The following is a 20,791-nucleotide window of genomic DNA, read 5'->3' as shown; positions in this document are numbered from 1 at the left end:
CTTTTGGACTGTCACTATCAGTTCCAGGTACTGCCATTCGGACTCTCCACAGCACCGAGGGTGTTCACCAAGGTAATGGCAGAGATGATGATTCTCCTCCGCAAGCAGGGGGTGAATGTAATTCCTTATCTGGACGATCTGTTGATAAAAGCATCTTCCAGGGAAAAGTTATTGCAGTCCATTGCTCTCACGACTCGACTGCTCAGGAAACATGGATGGATCCTGAATCTTCCAAAATCACATTTGGAACCGACAAGGAGATTGCCTTTCCTGGGGATGATCCTCGACACGAAAGTGCAGAGGGTATTTCTACCGGTGGAAAAGGCATTGGTGTACCAAGCTATGGTCCGGGATGTCTTGAAGCCTACCCAGGTATCTGTTCATCAGTGCATTCGCCTTCTAGGGAAGATGGTTGCCTCCTACGAGACTCTACAGTACGTTAGATTTCATGCACGGTCCTTCCAACTGGATCTTCTGGACAAGTGGTCGGGATCTCATATGCACATGCACCAGAGGATACGTCTGTCGCCAAAAGCAAGGATTTCACTCCTGTGTTGGCTACAATTGCCTCACCTTCTAGAGGGCCGCAGGTTCGGGATTCAGAACTGGATCCTTCTAACCACGGATGCAAGTCTCAGAGGTTGGGGTGCAGTCACCCCAGGGGAAACCTTCTAAGGAAGGTGGTCAAGTCTGGAATCTATTCTTCTAATCAACATTCTGGATCTAAGGGCCGTGTACAACGGTCTTCTACAAGCGGCGCATCTTCTACAAGATCGGGCCATTCAGGTGTAGTCGGACAATGTAACGACGGTGGCCTACATAAACCGACAGGGCGGAACGAAGAGCAGAGCTGCAGTGTCAGAGGTAAAAAGAATCATCCTCTGGGCAGAAAGGCATGCATTGGCGCTGTCAGCAATCTTCATTCCGGGAGTGGACAACTGGGAAGCGGACTTCCTCAGCAGACACGATCTCCATCCAGGGGAGTGGGGCCTCCATCCGGAGGTGTTCACGGAGTTGACAAATCTTTGGGGTGTACCCCAAATAGACATGATGGCCTCCCGTCTCAACAAGAAGCTTTGGAGGTACTGTACCAGGTCAAGAGACCCGCAAGCAGTGGCGGTGGACACCCTGGTGACTCCGTGGATGTTCCAGTCAGTGTACGTGTTTCCTCCACTTCCACTCATTCTAAGGATTGTAAAACTCATAAGGAGAACAAGAGTTCAGGCAATCCTCTTTGCTCCAGACTGGCCAAGAACGGCTTGGTACGTGGATCTGTTTCAGGAAGATGCGAGGCCTCTTTCTCTTCGGGAGGACCTGCTGCATCAGGGGCTGTTCGCTTATTAAGACTTACCACAGCTACGTTTGACAGCATGGAGGTTGAACGCCAGATATTAGCTCGGAAGAGCATTCCAAACAAGGTTATTCCTACCCTGATACAGGCTAGGAAAGGAGTAACGTATAAACATTACCATCGCATTTGGAAAAAGTATGTATCTTGGTATGAATCCAAGAAGTTTCCTACGGTGGAGTTTCAACTGGGACGGTTTCTCCTCTTCCTGCAAGCAGGTGTGGATATGGGCCTGAGTTTGGGATCCATAAAGGTCCAGATTTCGGCCTTATCCATTTTCTTCCAGAAACAACAGACTTCCCTCCCTGAGGTTAAGACTTTCTTGAAAGGGTTTCTGCACATCCAGCCTCCTTTTGTGCCGCCTACAGCACCCTTTGAACTTAACGTGGTGTTACAGTTCCTCCAATCGGATTGGTTCGAGCCTTTACAGGAGGTTGAGGTCAAGTTTCTCACATCGAATGATGTCACTTTGTTGGCCTTAGCTTTTGCTAGACGTGTGTCGGAGATGGGGGCTTTGTCTTGTAAAAGCCCCTACTTGATCTTCCATGAAGGTAGAGCTGAGCTCCGGACACGTCAGCAGTTCCTTCCAAAGGTTGTGTCGGCTTTTCATATCAACCAACCTATTGTGGTGCCAGTTGCTACTGACTCCCCAATTCCGTCAAAGTCCTTGGATGTTGTACGGGCTATGAAAATCTATGTGAAGAGGACTGCTCGTCACAGTAAATCGTACTCTCTGTGTGTCTTGTATGATCCCAAGAAAATTGGGTGTCCTGTTTCTAAGTAAACGATTTCTCGCTGGATCAGGGTCACTGTCCAGCATGCATATTCTACGGCAGGATTGCCGTGTCCTAAATCTGTTAAGGCCCACTCTACTCGTAAGGTGGGTTCTTCCTCGGTGGCTGCCCGGGGTGTCTCGGCTTTACAGCTTTGCCGATCGGCTACTTGGTCAGGGTCGAACACGTTTGCTAATTTCTACAGGTTCTGAGTACCTAAAGTTTGGTCAATCGGTTCTGCAGGAGCCTCCGCGCTCTCCCTCCCGTTCTGGGAGCTTTGATACATCCCCATGGTACTAATATGGACCCCAGAATCCTCTAGGACGTAAGAGAAAATAGTATTTTAATTACCTACCGGTAAATCCTTTTCTCGTAGTCCGTAAAGGGTGCTGGGCTGGCGCCCAGCGCTTCGTGATCCTGCAGTGGTTACTTGGTTCGGTACTGCCTTGTTTTTGGTTAAGTACTGTTACTTGGTTAAGTATTCTTGTTCAGCTGTTGCTGAGTTTTCAAGCTGGTTAGCTTGGTTTGCCTTGTATGTGTGAGCTGGTGTGAATCTCACCACTATCTGTGTTAAGTCCTTCTCTCGAAGTTGTCCGTCTTCTCAAGCACAGTTTCTATACTGAGTCTGGTAGGAGGCGCTTAGATGGAGGAGCCAGCCCACACTATTAAAGTCTTAAAGTGCCCATGGCTCCTGGTGGACCCATCTATACCCCATGGTACTAATATGGACCCCAGCATCCTCTACGGACTACGAGAAAAGTATTTACCGGTAGGTAATTAAAATCCTTTTATCGGTGGGCTTGATCACTATCTCACTGTTATTTCTAAGAGATGAGATAGCCATACTTTGAGTTTTTGTTAAATTTGTGTTTCTAAATGGTTGGAGATTACATCTTTCCAGATCCTCCTTTACTAAATTTTGAAATGCAGATTTCAGATTTTTTTAAAGTTAATCTTCTCACAAACTTCTGGAGGTCTACATATACCTCAAACTCATTGATTCTATTAGAGGGTGCAAATTTCAAACCCTTTTCTAAGTGGTCTAACTCATCCCTCGATAAAACTTACTTAGGTTATAAACGGTGGTGGATCCTCTATTTTTATCTGTATTATTCAAAACGGGTGTGGTTGCTATCCTCTATCACTTGATCACTCAATGGCAGGCTGTTACCTCCTATCCCAGTATTGGTATTTTTATTTTCGTTTTTATGTTTATTTTTACTTTTATTTTTCACACCACCCCTGCAGCCCTGTTTCCGGATCTTTTTAAGGGTCACCTGCGAAACCAATAAGAACGGTTCCTTTCTAAAAAAGGAGACCTTAATTCTCCAGCCGAACAGCTGTGAGAGTCATTCCTCACAGGTTCGGTGTTCCTCCAATCCCTAAAACTCCTGGTCTAGTTCATAAAATTTCTGTTTCTATTTGTTCTTTCAAATGGTGAATGTTGCTATGCCTTAACATAGTTGGTTCTGGGGGATCTAAAGTTGCTTGGATCCCAAGTTTTCTGATTCCCATTCTGATTCGAGATATCCTTCCATTTACTACTGTAGTTCCCCGATTAACTCTTTCCTTCCTGGGGGTTCTATATATCCTTGATTCCCTATTATTCTGGTTTCTGTTCTCTTTACCTGATGGTTTTTATCCCTATTAGTTCTCCAGCTAGGTCTCTCCATATTTCTCACGGGCGATGATGTCCCTTTAAATGTGAGCTGGTTCTCCGTCCCCACACATCTATTCTCTCTGACACCCTTTACTTTTACTGTCCTTATAGACTGTGTTTTCTTCATAATCCTTTTTATCCCGTCTATATTTCTTTTGTTTTTTACCCACTATTTCTCTTTCATTCTTTTGAACCCTACATGCAGTTTTTTCCCTCTAAAGATTTGTAGTTCTCTGCCTTGGAAAATGGTTTAATCAAGGATTCCAGGGTTTCTAAATCCTGTTCAATTTTAGATAAGTCTCTCTTTTATTCTTGATAATTAATTCCATTAGATTAAACGAACAATGATCCAAAATACCAAACCATTCTTTCCTAAAGGCATCTGATTCCTCTTCAAAGGAGTGCAGTTTACTCATTCTCAAACCTCTGGGAATAAATTTAGCCTTGGTGTATTGTTCACAGGAATTTGTATAAAGAAACCAATAAACCAATTCAGAAACAGATGAAAGTATAGTGTCTCCCATCTAACTGGTAGATAAAATGTACCATATATTGGTAAATATGCTAAGCCACATCCTATACCCATAGTTAGGTAGTGGTAAGCTTGGGCCACCAGTGGTGGTACCCAGAGTCATAGTAGCATATAGAACAAAATCTAAGATTGGTACCACATTGCATTCACTGAAGTTAAATGTGTTTATCGGTCTGTACATAGAGTTGGAAAACTCTTTGTGAGCAGACAGACCTTTTCCACACCCTTAGTTTGATACCTATTTCCACTAGGGTGGGCTTATACCAGCCCTATCCTTGCTGCTAAAGATGCATCTGAAACAGCCCAGTCATGCCCCTTCAGTTGCTAGTGGAGATGTGTACAACTGCATCCCTTGTATTCGCGCAAACATGGTTGCAGAGCATTCACAATGTGTTACGCTCCGCATATGGGTGTGTGTCAACTTTGCATTCGCCTCAGTGTATCCAAAGAGCCTGTTTGCAGCCAGGTCAGTTGTGTATTCATGGAAGTCCTGTTTTTAGAACTGTAAGTTCTTCCTGACTACCAAAGGAGTGAAAGCGTGGGAGTGTGTGTATGCTGTTGCCACCACTATGGATGACACTCTTGGTTTTTATTTTGTTTTCTTTTTAACCTGTTTTCAGTCTGTAACATAAATAACTGCATTTACAGGAGAACTGCGGAAGTTGCTTATTTCCTTTGTGGCTGGTTGTGGGGCAAAGAACGGAGGTTTTATAAGAAAAATCACTCCCACTGCTGCAGAGCCCCTGATGCCAAAACCCACGTTATCGCAGAAGAAGCTTCAGGTAAAATGGCTTGTCTTATTTATTTTCTGACTGTTCTTTATTGAGCGCACACACATTCTGCAGCGCTTTACAGAAGATATTCCGTTTTTCACATCAGTCCCTGCCCCAGTGGGGCTTACAATCTATATTCCCCACCATAGGGACATGCACGTACCTCCACGCCAATATTGCAATGGTTGAGAATTTAACTCATGAACTTAGTGCTATTAGGTAGCAGTTCTGAACACCCTGCTATCATTATCTGGATTTTTTCAGTGACCAATCATCATGGGGAATTTGCTGATGAATCCAAAAAACATAATTCGCCCACTAGTCCTCCATGTTTCAGGTACAGAACTATGATAACAGTAAATTTGCCTCTAATATTTAATTTCTCTAGCATCCATAATTGATATTGGGGAAAACTGGTACGATGGGTATAGACAGAGTCCAAAGGAGCCAGTGCACTTTACATTTCTTCATCTGGGTGTGCTGGCTCCTCCCCTCTATGCCCCCTCCCACAGGCAGTTTAGAAAAAAGTGCCCTCAGCAGAGGATGCACACTCTGCAAGCTCCAGAGTTTTCTTAAGTTTTATTTCAAACATTTATTATTTTCAGTATGCTGTTTGGGCAGCAGCATACCTGTGCCATGGGAGTTGGGGGGGGTCACCTGCCTCACGAGGTGTCAGAGCCGCTTCCCCTATGCAGAACCACCATCCTGAGAGGTTGTTTGTTCAGTGGGGCACTGTGCCTTAACTCTCGCAATCGCAGTCCGACGCACACCTCTAACCTAAGACTGAAGGTGACAACAGTAGTGAGTACAGACCGGGGCAGGCGTATGGGACCCTCCTGGGAGGGACCCGCTATAGCCCCCTGTGTAAACTGGCTAGCGGGGGCTTAACCTAACACTTGTGCGATGTTTTAAGCACTTTTGGGAGACTTTGCCAGTATAAAGATATCATTAGCTCCGGCGCAAATGGGGGGGCGGAGCTACCTCAGAGCGGGCTCAGCGTCATTTTGGTGGTTTCCTCTGCACAGCAGCAGCAGCCTTCCACAGCTCCTCCTTACGCTGGGACACGCTGGATCACTGGTACAGGGTGTATCTCAGGGAGAGAGCCCCATTAAGGAAGATAGATATGTAAATACAGTGTCTCACTGAGTTACAGCTAGCAGCCTCACTGAAGCTATATAGCTTGGGTGTGTTGGTGCATTCTCTCTGTCTCCTCTCACATACAGTGAAGCAGGCTTGCATTATATTGTCTGTATTGTATGTATATGTTGGTGTGTTACTGTCATCATGGTAAAACACAAGTTATGCAGTGTGTGTAACACCAGGTTCTCCCCACTTACTGGCTTTATTTCTTGTGAACAGTGTAGTAATGCTAGCCATACACCAGGACGATATCTTTCCAACCAGCCAACTAGTTGGCTGGTTGGAAAGATAATCTGGCAGTGTGTGGGAGCAAACGATTATCAGCCGTTTGCTCCCACACGCTAAAAAACGGTCAGAAACGGTCTGACCAACTAGTTGGGAAAATCAAACCTGTTTGATTTTCCCAACCAATCGTTCAGGTGTAGGGGAAAACTTTCCCCCCAACTGAACGATAAGTAGGCGGACACTGGCTGCTAGTGTCCGCCTACTTTTGTCTCGGGCTGCAGAGGACCCTCTCTGACCAACCCCCCTCCGGCCACCTCACCGCCCCAGCCGCAGTGACCAGCCACACTGCACCGTCCATCTCTGTCCCGCACCGCAAATTAACCCCCCTCCGCCCGCCAGTCCCTTTCCTCCGCCGGCCGCCTCATCCATCCCGCCCAGTCTTTATTCCTTCGGCCATCTCACCCGCCCAGCTTCCTTCCCATCACAGCCGCCAGCCTCCCTCCGCCCGCACCGCTAATCCCCCCCCCCCCCCCGCCCGCCAGCCAGCCTCCCTCCGCCCGCACCGCTAATTCACCCCCCGCCCGCCAGCCTGCCTGCCAGCCTCCCTCCGCCCGCACCGCTAATTCACCCCCCCTCCGCCCGCACCGCTGATTCACCGCCCGCCAGACACATATATATATATATATATATATATATATATATACACACTGACACACATATGTACACTGATATACACACACATATATATATATATATATATATACACTGACACATATGTACACTGATACACACATATATGCAGTGTGATAGACACACACATATACACTGTGATAGACACACATATATACACTGTGATAGACACGTACTGTATAGACACTGACACACATACACTGTGAGATACACACACATACTAACATATACATATATACACACTGTCACACACACACACACACACACACTGAGACACACCTATATACACTGTGATAGACACACATATATACACTGTGATAGACACGTACTGTATAGACACTGTGACACACTCATACACTGTGAGATACATACACACATACTGACATATACATATATACACACACACACACACACACACACACACACACACACACACACTGAGACACACCTATATACACTGTGATAGACACGTACTGTATAGACACTGTGACACACTCATACACTGTGAGATACATACACACATACTGACATATACATATATACACACACACACACACACACACTGAGACACACCTATATACACTGTGATAGACACGTACTGTATAGACACTGTGACACACTCATACACTGTGAGATACACACACATACTGACATATACATATATACACACTGTCACACACACACACACTGTGATAGACACACCTATATACACTGTGATAGACACACATATATACACTGTGATAGACACGTACTGTATAGACACTGTGACACACTCATACACTGTGAGATACACACATACTGACATATACATATATACACAATGTCACACACACACTGAGACACACCTATATACACTGACACACACACATATATAACTGATACACACATATGTAAACTGTGATACACACACATATACACTTTGATACACATGTATGTACACTGTGACACACACATATAAACTGGTATACACACATACTGTCACACCCACATACACTGACACACACACATATATAACTGATACACACATATGTAAACTGTGATACACACACATATACACTTTGATACACATGTATGTAACTGTGACACACACATATACACTGGTATACACACATACTGTCACACCCACATACACTGACACACACACACACACATATTCAATGGTGGGAACTGTCCGGTCAGCGGTGAGGTCACCCGCGGTCAGCGGCTGACCGCGGGTAACCCCACCGCTGACCGGAAAGTTCACACCATTGAAACTAATGGAGGGAGCTGTGCGATGCGCTTCTGTCACTTCAGACGCGCACAGAGCCAATCAGGTGAGTGCCACGGAGTGGCGCTTCCTGACTGGCTGAAGAGACACTTCTGTGACAGCTGTCACGGGGGTGTCTCTGCATTCGTGGAAAGGGGTCCCATGTGTAAACATGGGATCCCTTTCAGTCCGTTTGGTCCGGGTGTTCGGTTTGTTGTTTTGCCAAGTACGTGGATTATAATCTGGACCCTGGATCAGGTGAGTATAATTATCTTTTATTTTCAGGTACCCGTGGATTCTACTTGGAGAAGAGGACCGACTGCTTCGTGTCAACATAGGTAAGTATGTGTGTGTCGACATGTGTGAAATAAAGTTTTACTTTCAAGGTGTGTCTCTCCTGTTTTTATTTGGGTATTTTTTTTCCATTAGAACTACAGGTACCAGCGGGCCCGTTTTTCTCCCGCATGCTGGTACTTGTGGTTCTCCAAGTACCAGCTTGCGGGGGAGGCTTGCTGGGACTTGTAGTACTACTGGAAAAAACAATATTCTTTCCATTTTCTCAAGGCTATCAGCCCCCCATCTGCAGCCTTTGGATGGGGGGGACAGCCTCGGGCTTCACCCCTGGCCCTTGGGTGGCTGCGGGGGGGGACACCCCTTGATTGAAGGGGTCCCCACTCCCCCAGGGTACCCCGGCCAGGGGTGACTAGTTGGATATTTAATGCCACGGCCGCAGGGCACTGTATAAAAGTGACCCCCGGCTGTGGCATTATCTGTCCAGCTAGTGGAGCCCGATGCTGGTGTAAAAAATACGGGGGACCCCATCTCTTTTTGTCCCTCCGTATTTTTTGCACCAGCACCAGGCGCAGAGCCCGGTGCTGGTTTTAAAAATACGGGGGATCCCCTGTCCGTTTTTCCCCCGGATTTTTAAAACCAGGACCGGCTCGAAGAGCCCGAGGCTGGTTATGCTTTGGAGGGGGGACCCCACGCAATTTTTTTTCGGGTTTTTCCCATTCCATTTAAAAAAAGTAATAATAATAATCTTTTTAAAAATATATAAATAATACTTGTGCCTCCAAAAAAGACAAACCAAGTACCTAATCCCTTCTAATATAAATAGATATGCTATTACCAAAAAAAAAAAACACCAAAAAAAAACATGTTTTTAAATTTTTTTATTAGATTCCGCCAGCAAACTGTGGCGGATTGAAAATGACCGAAACCGAAACGTTAAGCTGTCAGAACAGGGTCACGTATGTTCTTTATTTTTTAAAAGTCCTAGAGTGCCGCCTATCGTTTGTGATATGTTTGCTTTTTGAAGCTCAGGAGGGCACCAGGCAAGCTGTACATTTTACTACATTGGGAGTGCCGAATATCTACATCTGGTATATATATTTCTCTATCGTCCTAGTGGATGCTGGGGTTCCTGAAAGGACCATGGGGAATAGCGGCTCCGCAGGAGACAGGGCACAAAAAGTAAAGCTTTTCCAGATCAGGTGGTGTGCACTGGCTCCTCCCCCTATGACCCTCCTCCAGACTCCAGTTAGATTTTTGTGCCCGGCCGAGAAGGGTGCAATCTAGGTGGCTCTCCTAAAGAGCTGCTTAGAAAAAGTTTAGCTTAGGTTTTTTATTTTACAGTGAGTCCTGCTGGCAACAGGATCACTGCAACGAGGGACTGAGGGGAGAAGAAGTGAACTCACCTGCGTGCAGGATGGATTGGCTTCTTGGCTACTGGACATCAGCTCCAGAGGGACGATCACAGGTACAGCCTGGATGGTCACCGGAGCCGCGCCGCCGGCCCCCTTGCAGATGCTGAAGTCAGAAGAGGTCCAGAATCGGCGGCTGAAGACTCCTGCAGTCTTCTAAAGGTAGCGCACAGCACTGCAGCTGTGCGCCATTTTCCTCTCAGCACACTTCACACGCAGTCACTGAGGGTGCAGGGCGCTGGGGGGGGGCGCCCTGGGAGGCAAATGTAACCTATATAAAGGCTAAAAATACCTCACATATAGCCCCCAGAGGCTATATGGAGATATTTAACCCCTGCCTGGATTCACTAAATAGCGGGAGACGAGCCCGCCGGAAAAGGGGCGGGGCCTATCTCCTCAGCACACGGCGCCATTTCCTCTCACAGCTCCGCTGGTCAGGACGGCTCCCAGGTCTCTCCCCTGCACTGCACTACAGAAACAGGGTAAAACAGAGAGGGGGGGCAAATTTATGGCGATATTTTGATATATATAAAGCAGCTATAAGGGAGCACTTATTATAAGGCTATCCCTGTTATATATAGCGCTTTTGGTGTGTGCTGGCAAACTCTCCCTCTGTCTCCCCAAAGGGCTAGTGGGTCCTGTCTTCGTTAGGAGCATTCCCTGTGTGTCTGCTGTGTGTCGGTACGTGTGTGTCGACATGTATGAGGACGATATTGGTGTGGAGGCGGAGCAATTGCCAAATATGAGGATGTCACCCCCTAGGGAGTCGACACCAGAATGGATGCCTTTATTTATGGAACTACGGGATAGTGTCAACACGCTAAAGCAGTCGTTTGACGACATGAGACGGCCGGACAATCAATTAGTGCCTGTCCAGGCGACTCAAACACCGTCAGGGGCTGTGAAACGCCCTTTGCCTCAGTCGGTCGACACAGACCCAGACGCAGGCACCGACTCCAGTGGTGACGGTGACGAATCAACCGTATTTTCCAGTAGGGCCACACGTTATATGATTTTGGCAATGAAGGAGGCGTTACATTTAGCTGATACTACAGGTACCACTAAACAGGGTATTATGTGGGGTGTGAAAAAACTACCTATAGTTTTTCCTGAATCAGAAGAATTAAATGACGTGTGTAATGAAGCGTGGGTTGCCCCTGATAAAAAGCTGATAATTTCAAAGAAATTATTGGCATTATACCCTTTCCCGCCAGAGGTTAGGGAGCGCTGGGAAACACCTCCTAGGGTGGACAAGGCGCTAACACGCTTATCTAAACAAGTGGCGTTACCCTCTCCTGAGACGGCCGCACTTAAAGATCCATCAGATAGGAGGATGGAAAATATCCAAAAAAGTATATACACACATGCAGGTGTTATACTACGACCAGCTATAGCGACTGCCTGGATGTGCAGTGCTGGGGTAGTTTGGTCAGAGTCCCTGATTGAAAATATTGATACCCTGGACAGGGACAATATTTTACTGTCGTTAGAACAAATAAAGGATGCATTTCTTTATATGCGTGATGCACAGAGGGATATCTGCACACTGGCATCACGGGTAAGTGCTATGTCCATTTCGGCCAGAAGAGCTTTATGGACGCGACAGTGGACAGGCGATGCGGATTCAAAACGACATATGGAAGTTTTGCCGTATAAAGGGGAGGAGTTATTTGGAGTCGGTCTATCAGATTTGGTGGCCACGGCTACAGCCGGGAAATCCACCTTTCTACCTCAAGTCACTCCCCAACAGAAAAAGGCACCGACTTTTCAACCGCAGCCCTTTCGTTCCTTTAAAAATAAGAGAGCAAAGGGCTATTCATATCTGCCACGAGGCAGAGGTCGAGGGAAGAGACAGCAACAGGCAGCTCCTTCCCAGGAACAGAAGCCTTCCCCGACTTCTACAAAAGCCTCAGCATGACGCTGGGGCTTCTCAAGCGGACTCGGGGACGGTGGGTGGTCGTCTCAAAAATTACAGCGCGCAGTGGGCTCACTCGCAGGTAGATCCCTGGATCCTGCAGATAATATCTCAGGGGTACAGGTTGGAATTAGAGACAGATCCACCTCGCCGTTTCCTGAAGTCTGCTTTACCAACGTCCCCCTCCGAAAGGGAGACGGTTTTGGAAGCCATTCACAAGCTGTACTCTCAGCAGGTGATAGTCAAGGTACCTCTTCTACAACAAGGGAAGGGGTATTATTCCACTCTTTTTGTGGTACCGAAGCCGGATGGCTCGGTAAGGCCTATTCTAAATCTGAAGTCCTTGAACCTGTACATAAAGAAGTTCAAGTTCAAGATGGAGTCACTCAGAGCAGTGATAGCGAACCTGGAAGAGGGGGACTTTATGGTATCCTTGGACATCAAGGATGCGTATCTCCACGTTCCAATTTACCCCTCACACCAGGGGTACCTCAGGTTCGTTGTACAAAACTGTCACTATCAGTTTCAGACGCTGCCGTTCGGATTGTCCACGGCACCTCGGGTCTTTACAAAGGTAATGGCCGAGATGATGATTCTTCTTCGAAGAAAAGGCATATTAATTATCCCATACTTGGACGATCTCCTAATAAGGGCAAGGTCCAGAGAACAGCTAGAGATGGGATTAGCACTGTCGCAAGAAGTGCTAAAACAGCACGGGTGGATTCTGAATATTCCAAAATCCCAGTTAATGCCGACAACTCGTCTGCTGTTCCTAGGGATGATTCTGGACACGGTTCAGAAAAAGGTTTTTCTCCCGGAGGAAAAAGCCAAGGAGTTATCCGAGCTTGTCAGGAACCTCCTAAAACCAGGAAAGGTGTCTGTACATCAATGCACAAGAGTCCTGGGAAAAATGGTGGCTTCTTACGAAGCAATTCCATTCGGCAGATTCCACGCAAGAATTTTCCAAAGGGATCTGTTGGACAAATGGTCAGGGTCGCATCTTCAGATGCACCTGCGGATAACCCTGTCTCCAAGGACAAGGGTGTCTCTTCTGTGGTGGTTGCAGAGTGCTCATCTATTGGAGGGCCGCAGATTCGGCATACAGGATTGGATCCTGGTGACCACGGACGCCAGCCTGAGAGGCTGGGGAGCAGTCACACAAGGAAGAAACTTCCAGGGAGTATGGACGAGCCTGGAAACGTCTCTTCACATAAACATTCTGGAACTAAGAGCAATATACAATGCTCTAAGCCAGGCAGAACCTCTGCTTCAGGGAAAACCGGTGTTGATCCAGTCGGACAACATCACGGCAGTCGCCCATGTGAACAGACAGGGCGGCACAAGAAGCAGGAGTGCAATGGCAGAAGCTGCAAGGATTCTTCGCTGGGCAGAGAATCATGTGATAGCACTGTCAGCAGTGTTCATCCCGGGAGTGGACAACTGGGAAGCAGACTTCCTCAGCAGACACGATCTTCACCCGGGAGAGTGGGGACTTCATCCAGAAGTCTTCCACTTGCTGGTAACCCGTTGGGAAAGACCAATGGTGGACATGATGGCGTCTCGCCTCAACAAAAAACTGGACAGGTATTGCGCCAGGTCAAGAGATCCGCAGGCAATAGCTGTGGACGCGCTGGTAACGCCTTGGGTGTACCAGTCGGTGTATGTGTTTCCTCCTCTGCCTCTCATACCAAAAGTATTGAGAATTATACGGCAAAGAGGCGTAAGGACGATACTAGTGGTTCCGGATTGGCTAAGAAGGACTTGGTACCCGGAACTTCAAGAGATGATCACGGAAGATCCGTGGCCTCTACCTCTGAGGGACTTGCTTCAGCAGGGTCCCTGTCTGTTTCAAGACTTACCGCGGCTGCGTTTGACGGCATGGCGGTTGAACGCCGGATCCTAAAGGAAAAAGGCATGCCGGAAGAAGTCATTCCTACTTTGATTAAAGCAAGGAAGGAAGTAACCGTGCAACATTATCACCGAATTTGGCGAAAATATGTTGCGTGGTGCGAAGATCGGAGTGCTCCGACGGAGGAATTTCAACTGGGTCGATTCCTACATTTCCTGCAATCAGGATTGTCTATGGGTCTCAAATTGGGATCTATTAAGGTTCAAATTTCGGCCCTGTCGATTTTCTTTCAAAAAGAATTGGCTTCAGTCCCTGAAGTCCAGACCTTTGTTAAGGGAGTGCTACATATACAGCCTCCTGTGGTGCCTCCAGTGGCACCGTGGGATCTCAATGTGGTTTTGGACTTTCTAAAATCTCATTGGTTTGAACCACTAAAGAAGGTGGATTTGAAATATCTCACATGGAAAGTGACCATGCTTCTAGCCCTGGCTTCGGCCAGGAGAGTGTCAGAACTGGCAGCTTTATCTTACAAAAGCCCATATCTGATTTTCCATTCGGACAGGGCAGAACTGCGGACTCGTCCGCATTTTCTCCCTAAGGTGGTGTCAGCATTTCATCTGAACCAGCCTATTGTAGTGCCTGCGGCTACAAGTGACTTGGAGGACTCCAAGTTACTGGACGTTGTCAGAGCATTAAAAATATATATTGCAAGGACAGCTGGAGTCAGAAAATCTGACTCGTTGTTTATATTGTATGCACCCAACAAGATGGGTGCTCCTGCGTCTAAGCAGACGATTGCTCGTTGGATCTGTAGCACAATCCAACTTGCACATTCTGTGGCAGGCCTGCCACAGCCTAAATCTGTAAAGGCCCACTCCACAAGGAAGGTGGGCTCATCTTGGGCGGCTGCCCGAGGGGTCTCGGCATTACAACTTTGCCGAGCAGCTACGTGGTCAGGGGAGAACACGTTTGTAAAATTTTACAAATTTGATACTCTGGCTAAGGAGGACCTGGAGTTCTCTCATTCGGTGCTGCAGAGTCATCCGCACTCTCCCGCCCGTTTGGGAGCTTTGGTATAATCCCCATGGTCCTTTCAGGAACCCCAGCATCCACTAGGACGATAGAGAAAATAAGATTTTACTTACCGATAAATCTATTTCTCGGAGTCCGTAGTGGATGCTGGGCGCCCATCCCAAGTGCGGATTATCTGCAATAATTGTACATAGTTATTGTTAACTAATTCGGGTTATTGTTGAAGGAAGCCATCTTTCAGAGGCTCCGCTGTTATCATACTGTTAACTGGGTTTAGATCACAAGTTGTACGGTGTGATTGGTGTGGCTGGTATGAGTCTTACCCGGGATTCAAAATCCTCCCTTATTGTGTACGCTCGTCCGGGCACAGTACCTAACTGGAGTCTGGAGGAGGGTCATAGGGGGAGGAGCCAGTGCACACCACCTGATCTGGAAAAGCTTTACTTTTTGTGCCCTGTCTCCTGCGGAGCTGCTATTCCCCATGGTCCTTTCAGGAACCCCAGCATCCACTACGGACTCCGAGAAATAGATTTATCGGTAAGTAAAATCTTATATATATATATATATATATATATATATATATTGCCTTGGCAGCCCAACCATGCTGGTATCCATAGTTCAGTATAAAAATAAGTAAATCTAATAAATGTATGGTGGTGAAAGAAAAGCCCAGTTTCACTGAAAAAAAGACACTTCTGCATGTTTTGAAATTAAAAAACAAAACAAAACTGAAGAACTGTAGGCAGGCACTGTCCGCCTACTTCGGTGACATCAGAAGTTGGAAGGTTGGTTGGTCTGATGAAAAGTTGGTTAGATGTGTGGAGCACTGGTAAAAAGTTGGTGAGATGTGTGGGGCACTGTTTTAGTTGAACAGACAAGTTGGATGGTTGGAAGTTTGGAGTGTTGGAGAAAAGTTGGTCTGATGTATGGCTAGCTTAAGTCCCCACAAAACATTGAGGAGACTGTGGGGGAGGGTCAAGAGCCTCCCTGGCTCAATGCCATCAAAACTATGATATCTGATATGTCATCTCAGCTCACTGCAAATACCCATAAAACGCAAAAATTGCAGCAAGCTGTTGCAAATTTAGCTGCTAGGGCTGATGTTCCCCATTCCCCTCTCTGCTGCAGGTCCACAAAAACGTGCATTACCTGCATTCTCAGACTCTGATGAGGATATACAGGAGGATGGGGACGATGTGGACACAGTAAGTGGGGACTCCATTCCTATACAGGGTATTGAACCACTCATTCTGGCTATAAGGCATGCTGTCCCTCTAAAGGACACTGCAACACAGCAGTCATTTTTCCTCACACAGAACAAACAGAGTGTCACCTTCCCTGATCCTAAAGAATTAGATGACTTATTTAAGTCAGCCTGGGAAAATCCAGATAAGAAATATCAGATGTCAAAACGGTTTTTGCATACTTTCCCTTTTGCCCCTGAAAGCAGAAAATTCCGGGAAGAATCCCCGGCTGTAGACGCCTGTCTCTCGCCTCCTTAAGAAGGCGGTACTCCCTGCTCCGGGCTCCTTTACCATGAAGGACACCGAGGATAGGAAGATTGAGACCACTCAGAAATCTATCTACATAGCTGCAGGTATATCGCAAAGACCAGTCATAGCAGGTTGCTGGATTACACATGCTATTCATACGTGGGCTACTCAAATTCAGGAGGGCCTCTCTGAGGATATGACCCTGGTTACTACATTGACTCTCCTAAAACACATTCAGGACTCTCCTAAAACACATTCTGTGACTCGCTCAAAGAGATTGGCAATATTAATGCTAGGACTACTGCTATGGCAGTGTCAGTGAGCAGGGCCTTGTGGTTGCGTCAGTGGATTGAGGTTGCTGAATCCAAGCGCAATGTGGAATCTCTTCCCTTTACAGGGGAATGGCTCTTCGGGGGAGAATTGGACACGTGGATCTCTAAGGTTACTGCTGGAAAATCCATGTTTCTTCCCTCAGGGGCCCTGCCAGCTAGACGTACCTATCTTGGACTGTCTACCCAGTCCTTTTGGTCCACCAGATTCGATCTAGTGCCAGAGGGGCCTCCAACGCAGCTAGAGGCAACAGAGGTAAGCCTAATAAACCAGCCGTTGCCGGCTCTCAGGAACAGGGCACCAGTTCAGCTTCCACTAAAGCCTCAGCATGATGGTGCCCGCCCACCCCGAGGGGATCTCGAGGTGAGAGCATGGTTGCGTCACTTCAGCCACATCTGGGAAAGTTCCTGCCAGGATGCCTGGGTAAGGGACCTCATCTCTTATGGATACAAGCTGGAGTTCGACGGTGCTCCTCCGCAACGATTTATCAAATCAAGCTTACCAGCTTTGGAGGATACGCGTGTTACGCTACTGCTGGCCATCAACAAGCTGGTTCGGTCCCAGGTCATTGTTCCAGTACCACTACAACAACAAGGACAGGGTTACTTCTCCAATCTGTTTGTAGTGCCAAAACAGGACGGGTCAGTAAGACCCATTTTAAATCTGAACCCTTACCTGAAAGTTTTCAAGTTCAAGATGAAATCTTTGAGAGCAGTGATCGCAGGCCTGGAAGAACAGGAATTCCTGGTAACCCTGGTTATCAAGGAAGCCTATCTCCAAATCCTGATTTAGCTATCTCATCAGGCCTATCTGAAGTTTGCCCTGCTGAATGATCACTACCAGTTCCAGGCGTTACCCTTCGGCCTGTCTTCGGCTCCGAGGGTGTTCACAAAGGTGATGGCGGAAATTATGTTTCGGGTCCAGGTGGTCAACGTGGTCCCTTACCTGGACGATCTCCTGATAAAAGCGAGTTCCAGGGAGCTTCTATTGCTCCATAAAGATCGCGCTATCCACCTTCTGTCATGACATGGGTGGTTCCTCAATCTATAGAAGTGCACCTGGAGCCATCTCAGCGGCTCCTGTTTCTGGGAATGCTACTGGATACTGTAGCATAGAAAGTGTTCCTACCAGAGGACAAAGCGAGAACACTCCAGGAAATGGTTCGCATGGTTCTCCGACCTGCTCGAGTATCCATTCATTTTTGCATAAAATTGTTGGGGAAGATGGTAGCCTCGTAGTAGGCAATCCAGTATGGAACGTTCCATGCCAGACCTTTTTAATTGGACATCCTGAGCAAGTGGTCCGGTTCACATCTTCTGATGCACCGGATGATACAACTGTCGCCCCAGGCCAGGATTTCACTCCTGTGGTTGCTACAGTCTTCCAGTCTCCTGGAAGGTCGACGCTTCGGAATTCAGGATTGGATCCTCCTCGCGACAGTTGCAAGTCTGAGTGGGTGGGAAGCTGTCACCCAAGGGGCTCAGTTCCAGGGCAGGTGGTATGCTCAAGAGACCCTACTTCCGATCAACATTCTGGAACTTCGGTTTATTTACAGTGCTCTGATTCAGGCCTCCCCTCTGCTCCGGGATCAAGCGATCCAGGTACAGTCGGACCACGCCACAGCTGTGGCGTACCTCAATCGACAAGGAGGGACAAAAAGCAGGGCCTGCATGCGAGAAGTGTCAAGAATGCACCTCTGGGCAGAAAGAAATGCAAGAGCACTGTCCGCAATCTTCATTCCGGGTGTGGACAACTGGGAAGCGTACTTCCTGAATTGTCACGATCTTCACCCTGTTTAGTGGGGACTGCACCTCCAGGTGTTTCAACAGATTATCAACAGGTGGGGATGCCCACAGATCGACATGATGGCGTCTCGCCTCAACAAGAAACTTCGCTGTTATTGCTCGCGACCCAGAGACACTCAGGCGAGGGCAGTGGATGCACTGATGTTGCTTTGGCCTTACCGGCTGGTCTATCTATTTCCTCCGATTCAGTTGATCCCAAGGGTGCTCAAGAGGATCAGACATCAAGGAGTGCAGGCAATCCTGATTGGCCCCTGCAAACTTGGTACGCGGATCTTCTGGGCATGTCCGTAGAAGACCCTTGGCCAATAAGAAGGGATCTTCTTCAGCAAGGACAGTTTGTCCACCTGGACTTGCGGCGGTTTCGTTTCACGGCATGGAGGTTGAGCGGAACATCCTAGCTCATAAGGGACTTTCCAAGAAGTTCATTGCCACCATGGTGCAAGCCAGAAAGACTGTGACTTCAAGACACTATCACCATATCTGGAGGCGATATGTCTCCTGGTGCGAGGAGCGCACATATCAGCCTGCAGAGTTCCACTTGGGGAGGTTCCTCCGTTTCCTGAAGGCTGGTGTGGATAAGGGCTTAAGGCTGGGTTCCCTAAAAGTCTAGATATCAGCTCTTGCAATCTTCTTCCAAAAGAAGTTGGCTGTGTTGCCTGAAGTTCAGACCTTCTTGCAAGGGGTTCTTCACATATAACCTCCATTTGTGCCGCCCATAGCACCTTGGGATTTGGATGTGGTGTTGACATTTCTACAGTCCTCCTGGTTTGAACCTCTGATGACGGTAGAATACAAGTACCTCACGTGGAAGGCGGTGATGTTGCTGGCCCTAGCTTCTGCTAGACATGTCTCAGAATTGGGGGCCTTAATAAAAATTAAAAAAAAGTCCCTACTTGGTCTTTTACGAGGACAGAGCGGAGCCCAGGACTAGACAGCAGTTCCTGCCGAAGGTTATCTCTGCGTTCCACTTAAATCAACCTATTGTGATCCCGTCGAGTTCTGGCGCTTCTGCTCCTCCGGAGGCATTGGATGCTGTGCGAGCCTTGAAGATCTATGTCAAAAAGATGGCTCGGATCAGAAAGACGGATTCATTGTTCGTGCTATATGATGTACAGAAAAGGGTTGCCCTGCTTCAAAGCAGTCCATTTCTCGTTGGCTTAGGCTGACTATTCAGCAAGCCTATGTGTTGGCAGCCTTACCTGTTCCTCTGTACGGTGACTTTCTGCAGGTTATCTTATATGGTTACCTGTTCAGCTATTACTGTTTGTTGCCAGCCGTTGCTGGCCAAGTTTTGTTATGGTGTGCTGGTGTATGAATCTCACCACTATTTATTGTTTTTTTAATAGAGTCATTTTTTTTATTGAAGAAAAATTAGTACATACACGAAATGACATAGTAAAAAAAGACAATCTGATGTAGAAACATACATCGGTACAATAGCAAGTGACAGCATATATCTTATATCTTGTACAGATTCAAGTCCAGAAAAGAAAAAAGTACTGTACGTGTATACTCTTATCCTCCTCAATACAATTTTTTTTTATTTTTGCAACTTACCTAAGCTGGTAGAAAAACCAGACCAAAAGGAAAAAAAGCCAACACGCTGACATAAGACTCCAAGTATACCACAACACTCTAAACTGTCCACAGCTTCGCACAACAGTGTTCAGTAACTCCATTTGGTATGGAAATAGAACTACGTAAGAAAGTCTGGTGTAGAGTCTAGCCAGAAAGACCAAATTTTTCAGTATCTGGTGCTAGCAGTATTTTGCATATAGACATAGCGTTCCTTAAATACTGTATCATTAACCAATGTTTTAAAGGCTGATAATGTGGATCCAGTACGCGCCATCCACAACCTAGCAATGAAGACTTTTGCTAATGCGCACATATTATATAGGTATAATCCCTCCCATTTAAAGAGGGAGTCCGATACACCTGTTCCAAGGACACACAATTTCGGAGTAAGCACCACTGAAGGGATATCCGTATCTTCCAGAATCGACCTGACCCCCTCCCAAAATACTTGTAATACGCTACAATCCCAAACTAAATGCCAAAAAGTTCCCGGGGAAGTGTTACATTTAGGGCATAATGTGGAGTGACCAACTCCAATCCTGCTCAGTCTCATAGGGGTCATATAGGTCCAGGTAGAATATAAAACTGGATCTGCTGAAACCTGAGAGACTTTGTAGCTGTACGTGGGTATTCCCTAGTGAGATCCCACTTCTCATCATCCATAGGGCCCAAGTCAATCTCCCAGCTTGTTTGGAGTTG

General features: G+C 47.0%; 1 protein-coding gene across 2 annotated transcripts in view; it reads left to right on the top strand.

The window, feature by feature from the left end:
• CDAN1 (codanin 1) overlaps positions 1-20,791 on the top strand; it is a 390,144-nt gene that overhangs the window by 302,278 nt on the left and 67,075 nt on the right. For both annotated transcript variants that reach the window (XM_063947654.1, XM_063947653.1), the window contains exon 18: positions 4,962-5,095. In XM_063947654.1, coding sequence (XP_063803724.1) covers positions 4,962-5,095 — 134 coding nt within the window. The remainder of the gene's footprint in view (positions 1-4,961; positions 5,096-20,791) is intronic.

This window comes from Pseudophryne corroboree, chromosome 12 (assembly GCF_028390025.1).
Source record: "Pseudophryne corroboree isolate aPseCor3 chromosome 12, aPseCor3.hap2, whole genome shotgun sequence".
NCBI classification, from domain to species: domain Eukaryota; kingdom Metazoa; phylum Chordata; class Amphibia; order Anura; family Myobatrachidae; genus Pseudophryne; species Pseudophryne corroboree.
Note: the sequence above shows the minus strand (reverse complement) of the source record. Positions and strands in the feature narration are given on the sequence as shown.